General features: G+C 36.4%; 1 protein-coding gene across 2 annotated transcripts; it reads right to left on the minus strand.

Moving 5' to 3' along the window:
* Positions 1 to 161: 161 nt before the first annotated feature.
* Positions 162 to 5,601, minus strand: F13B (coagulation factor XIII B chain). Of its 2 annotated transcripts, XM_027666128.1 has the most exons (8): positions 5,473 to 5,572; positions 3,925 to 4,108; positions 3,593 to 3,793; positions 2,900 to 3,085; positions 2,281 to 2,457; positions 1,968 to 2,144; positions 617 to 796; positions 162 to 280 (listed from the first exon to the last, which is right to left on the minus strand). In XM_027666128.1, exons 3-8 carry the CDS (start codon positions 3,711 to 3,713, stop codon positions 180 to 182), a joined length of 942 nt encoding a protein of 313 aa, XP_027521929.1. In that variant the 5' UTR covers positions 3,714 to 3,793; positions 3,925 to 4,108; positions 5,473 to 5,572; the 3' UTR covers positions 162 to 179. The 2 variants fall into 2 exon arrangements, with proteins under 2 accessions (XP_027521929.1, XP_027521928.1); XM_027666127.1 differs by lacking the exon at positions 3,925 to 4,108 and having other exon boundaries at positions 5,473 to 5,601.
* Positions 5,602 to 6,340: the final 739 nt, after the last annotated feature.

A 6,340-nucleotide genomic window follows, 5' to 3' on the forward strand; every position in this document is an offset into this window, starting at 1 on the left:
GTAGTTTATAATCATTACAACAAGCAACAATTTAATTAGTTGAGACTGCTACACTGACATCTGTAGCACATGCAAGCATTTTCAAGACCAAAGAATTGTCTTATAGAAAAAGACTAGTGACAGTAGTCAAAATGCCTATAATAGCATTGGAGAGTCCTTTTTGAATAGAAGAGGAATGTTCACCTACTCATTTCTTCACTGCCATATGTTTTGTTTGCCCTTATTGCTGCATCTGACTTCAGTGATGGTGGGGCTTCAGACTCCTGTTTATCCATAGCTCCTGTAACCAGAGCAGAAGCACAGAACCAGTTTTCTCAGAAACAACTCATTTTCAAGTGCAAAAACAAAGAGACACTGATGCCTTGTAAAATGTAATAATCCAAATCTTCCAGGGAAGTTGTCACAGATGTCAGATGAATTCACCTAGCTCATCCTTTCTCTGTAACCTGGGAACCACAGATTGACTGCAAAATATGCAGCACTTTACCTCTCAAGCCTTTTAACACAGAAAAACAAACAGTTTTGCAGATATGGAAACCGGGACTCTCCAGAAAATTAAAGCACTGTTTGAAGAATCATTTCTATTCAGTTGTCATTCTTTCAGAAAAGTACTAACCAATACAAATAGGGGGTGGTGTCCATTTTCCTTCTTCACACTGGATTTCCTCAGATCCTCTTATTTCAAAGGTCCTTTGGCACTGTATACGAACTTTGTCTCCATTATGATACGTTCTTCTAACTGTGGTGATATGCCCATGAGGAGGAAGTGGGGGTGGAGGACATTTATTTTTTACATCTGAAAATAAAAAAATGCATATTCTTTTCTCACCAAAACCATGTACACAATCAAGTTTACTACACACCATGCAAGCTGATCACTCAAATGGCATTTTTGGTCGATCCAGAGTAATTTCTTACTCCCATTTTCTTAATAAAATGGGAGACCAGACCAAAAAAGTGATTCTACACTCAACAAATATAAAATAGAGGTACTATGCTATTGTACTGCTATAAAGAAATTTGTAATTTCTCTGCATAGACTTAATAAAACGTTCTTTAAAGGACTTCAGGAAATAGAGATTTCCTTTACTCTCCATTCATATAATATTTAAAGCAGGTTATGTATTAATTCTAATGCTACAGAAGCAGCAATAATCATAGCCCATTTCCTATCCCCAAATTAAGTTTGCAATTACTGTATCCTCACAACAAGATTTAGGCCTTGTTTTCTTCCTCCTGAGCATCCCCACCTTCTCTGCACTTGCTCATGAAAAGTTCCTGCTATGTCATCAGAATAAATACAGGGCTGGGGTCTAAGCTACTCTAAATGTTGATTTCTACTGCTTTCTGCTCTATATCTCATCTGGTTCACTAGATCTTTCATTCTTTTGAAAGTTTCTTTTCTGAGACTCCATTATCCCCCAACGACTGGAGAACTAATAGCAGTTGCTAAAGGTGTGTTTCTGTCTTCAGAACAAATGATCTTTTAGTCAATTCTGTTGAAAACATGTAAATTTTGGTGAGGCTGTACAACTCTGAAAAGTACCACAAGCTAAGGAGGAACTTGTTATAAATTTTATTTTTAATTCCTCTTTAGAGGCATGTTCCCATCCCACAGGGCAGGATTAAGCATGTTTGGTTAAACCTTCATGTAATTTGAACACAGTTAAGCGAGCTTCAGGGCTAATAAATTCCCTGTAATTGTTGATTCCTGCTTCTCCAGGATATAACATAGAGAAACAACAGTGAGAGGCAGTATCTGCTGGGTTGCTAGAGCCCACTGAAAAGTAATTCCAGTTATCACTGCCTCCCTTCCTGCTACCCTGGGTCCCTGCCCTTTGGCCAAAACTTGGTTTATATTTAGACTAGGAATTGGTAAAAAACCTGTACTTTTATGTTGGATTCATAAAAGCATCCCATGTAAGAAGGTGTTAGTTTTTCATAGTAAAACTATAAAAGTAAGGTACCTTCACACACAGGAGGGTCTGGATGCCACCCGAAATAATAACATTGAATTAAGTCAAATTCAGTGACAGAATAATGTTTGTCACAGAAGAAGTGAACTACATCTCCCTCTTCATAGATTTTCTTCACAGGATAGAAACCTCCATGAGCTACTGCACTCAAAGAGGAGCAAGTTATTCCTAGGAAGAAAACACAGCAGTGAAAACCAGCTGAGGAAGGTTTTCCACCTCCAACGGCTGGTAAAACAAGTCTCTTTTGTTAACTTGTAGAATAAATCACATTCCAAACCAAATTATTTTGCAGGCCATGACCTACTGGTGCAGTTTGGAGTAAGGGCCCACCCATATGTCAGACACACTGCTGCCTCTGTAGTGCTCCCTCCCGCTGTACGATATCCCTCATCGCACCGGTACAGCAGCGTTTCGTTCACTCGAAGCTCCTTCTGGGCTGTGAAGTAGCGGCCGTGACGTAAATTGGGCACTTGACATGACTCTTAAATAAATAAAGCATATGCATAATATTACTTGCTCTCTTAATTTCAAGTAATTAATTTAAAATTTTTCTGAGGAACGCTTTAAAAGGGGTCATATCCCATGCAAAATCTTGGCAAACAATAACTACAAATGCAGTTGTTTACATGAGTTTTCCAGTCATCATTTGGAAAGAAAGTTTGTAGGGCAATGGATTTATTTGAAACAATGTGATTTCATCTACACTGATTCCATCCACATATAATTGTATCTAAACAAATTCACAAAACTAGCACCATGTGAAATCTGACAACTTCTTTCCAAGAGCTACAGCTGAGAACTTGCTTCAGGAGTATTCAAATGACAACCTAATATAGGCACTTTGACCCTACAGCTACAGCAAGGACAGTGGAACTATATACATCTACAACTGATTATAAATGAGAATAAATGCAGAATCCTACCAAATTTTTCAGTACAGCTTGGCTGGAAGGACCATCCTTCTGGTTGACACTCTACTGTATCTTCAGTACCACCGCTTGGAGTGTGATAGCCTGGATTACATTTGTATTGCAATTTCTCATGGATTTTGAAGTACATTTCTGTGCCATAAAAAAAGCCATTTTCCAAAAAAGGCTTGCTACATTTTCCTGAATGAAAGACAACAGCTTGGTTAGAAAGAAAGAATGGAACATCTTTCTTCTCTGGTAATGAAAAGGAGGGCTTTGCAAATATACTGATCTGATCTTGTTCTCTTGACCTGCTTAAGAAACTCTGCTTTAATCATCAAACAATACATCGAACCAATGGTAACAACATGGAATACGACCAAGGAATCTAGAGGTAGGAAAGCCTCGAAAGGATATACATCTAAGGGACAACTATTTATTAGTTTTCCAAAACTAAGGAAACTGGGCAACTTTCTTGATGTTCTTATAGAACATAAATGGTTAAAAGCCCTTAAAATATATATGATTGTAAAAATATTCCATATATAAACTTATGTAGTTCATATACATAAAGGTTTGATTTCACCTTGTCCTAGCTTTTACAAATTTTCCCTTCTGCTATGTGGCTTCTGTTCCTGTATTTTCCAGGAAAACCAACAAGAAAATTTTCCTGCTAGAAGGACGAGGAGGTGAATAAAGCTAACTCACTGTAGCATCGTGGCACTGGAGACCATCCTGTTGCTGTACAAGTTATTCTTCCATCTTGAGTCCCAGTTTCAGTTGTATAACCCACCATACAGGAATAGGAAAGTTTTTTGTCTTTATGCATAGGGAAATAATAACTTTTGAAACTGTAATAGTACTGGGCAATCTTCCCATTTTCTATGTGTGGCAAGTCACAAGGTTTACCTGCAAAAAGATAAATATATTTCTCACTAAATATCACAGCCCAGATATTAAATAAGTTAATGCAAAAACGTTCATATCAGTTTGACTGATTTGGGCTTTCAAACAAGGAGAATGAAATTCTGAATACTTACAAGAATGAGGAGCCTTTTAAGACTTGATGAAATTAAGATATATTACAGTTTTATCAGCTTTTGTTCTTTAGGTTCACAGGAATATCAGCTGTAGATTGAAACTTCCTAATGTGAACTGGGCAAAACTGATGCAGGACACATTTATTTTACTCTTTATTTCATCCAGAAGCATGAGTATCCTGTGCTGCACAAACATACCAATGCCTACTGTAAAATCCAGTGAGAGCAGTGTCGAGATTAGCTGTACCCTGGCTCCTCAATTCTGCAAACGTTATCAGAAAAGTAGGACAGACTGCCAGGAGACAATACAGGAGTTAAATATGCTTAAGAAAAGGAACTTAAGAACAGTCAAGAGAAAAGAAAGAAGTGGAGAGTAAGCAAAGAACAAGCAGAATGGCAATAAAAATAGCCCAAACCGGTAACAGAAGAAAACCTTTAAAAAGAATAGTGCTGAATACGACATTAAGATACTTAAAAAAACCAAAATAATGAAACCAAAGCAACCAAACAACAACAAAAACTAAACCAAACAAATAAAACCTCCCACCAACCAGAAAACAAACTAACAAACATAAAAGAAAAAAGCTAAACTTTCGGATTTCTTAAAATTTTATCCTCTGGGTCTCAAAAATTTTCTCCAAGGCAATCTAATCTAAAGAATTCAGTTTTAAAAACTGATTTGCCACCTATGAATCTCATTGTAATTGAGCAGAATTTTCTCACAAGTTCCCGCTGCTACATTCACCTGGCACAGAACCAAAAATAAAAAACTATTGCTCCCTCACTCAGTGCCACTAGAATTTACTACATTTGTTAGAATTTTCTGCAAATTTAATGGTTTTAATAAATAGAAAGTGCCCAGGTAATTTCCTCACACAGCCACAGCATCACATCTAAATAAAACAAAACAAAACAAAACAAAACAAAACCCTAACCTGAGGGTAATTAAGATCTGCATGAAATTAAAACAGACATGGTTGCTACCTACATACTTTTTGACTTTCTAAAGGACATCAGTTTAATTTCAACTGCTTTGCATAAGCACAAAAGTCTGGTGAAGAGAGGTAGTTGCAACAAATATGTTGCAGTTCAAGTGGCACATAAACTATATAAACCCAGGAATCTTAATCAATGCTGAAAATAGGCATAGGAAATGTAGAACTACCCCACATTAACTCCTGCATGTTCCCTTTAACTTCCACTGGTTTGCTTTGTGGCAAAGGGAGAACACTTCAATCACCCAGACACTTTGATATATAAAATGTTTTAATAGGACAGAATTCAATTTGTGTAAGTGCCTCAGAACAGCTCAAAGACATTTCAAAAGACACCTCTTCTGAACTAAAGTCTGAACCTTTCAATATTACAGCTTTGAAGCTTAGGTAGGAATCAGCAACAGCTGAATTGAAATAATCAGCCATATCACAACAGTGCTTTAAAAAGCAGAGTTTACTCAGTAAAGATATGAAGGATACTGCACTTAATTTACCTAGAATGCATATTCTAGATTCAATGTATTTTAATAACAATAGAATTCAGTGTATTTACCTTCTGCAAAGAGTTTGCCTGAACACATCGTGACTAGGATGAAAAAACAGCTTTTAAATCTCATCTTCATTACTGTCTCTATCGAGAGTTTCTACCACCTGTGAAAACTCCCTAAGTATTACTTTTGTAAATAATTAACTGAATTTTCAAAGGTATTCAGCAAATACCTTCGTTTCTATGGTACTTTGCAACAAGTTACTTAATTGAAAAAAATAATTTTCATTTATTTTAGTTCTCCAAATAGAATAACACCAGACTTGCAGGATTTTACTTCCATTTGACATAGTTTACCATCAGCAAAGAGAGCAGAATTTATCATTTTACAGTGAAATCAGGCAACAAGCTTATGGAACAATTTAAACTTATTCAACACTGTTCCCCTCACAAACTCCTGAGTTCCAAGTTTAAAGGGCATTCTGTTATCAGATTATTTACCTTGGCTGAAATAAGAGGAACTAGACAATTCCTCCGTCCTCCAGCCTACCCCCCTGATAAACCAGTCAATTGCATTCTATAGATATTAATTCTGGAGTCTTACATTAAGAACATAGCCACTATCATTATCTGTCTGTTGAGTTTTGTTGTACACAGCTAGCCCTTTTCAAGTATTTAAAAAAAAAAAAAAATTAACCTCATTTACAATGCATTATCACGTGACTGATTAATGGCATCATTGGAGATATGATGCTTAAATTTGGGAGTGAGAGTGTATAATTTTACCGTTTTCATTTTTTTAGCCTTTCTCTAAGAAAATACAATTCCAAGGCAGAAGTGAACAGAATTAAAAAGGATGCTGTGATGAACATCATCTCTTCAGCCAGATGAGATGCATGCCTGTATGTATTGTGCACTTGATAGGAAGAACAAA

Source organism: Corapipo altera, unplaced genomic scaffold, assembly GCF_003945725.1.
Source record: "Corapipo altera isolate COAL_440 unplaced genomic scaffold, ASM394572v1 119, whole genome shotgun sequence".
Classification (NCBI taxonomy): Eukaryota; Metazoa; Chordata; class Aves; order Passeriformes; family Pipridae; genus Corapipo; species Corapipo altera.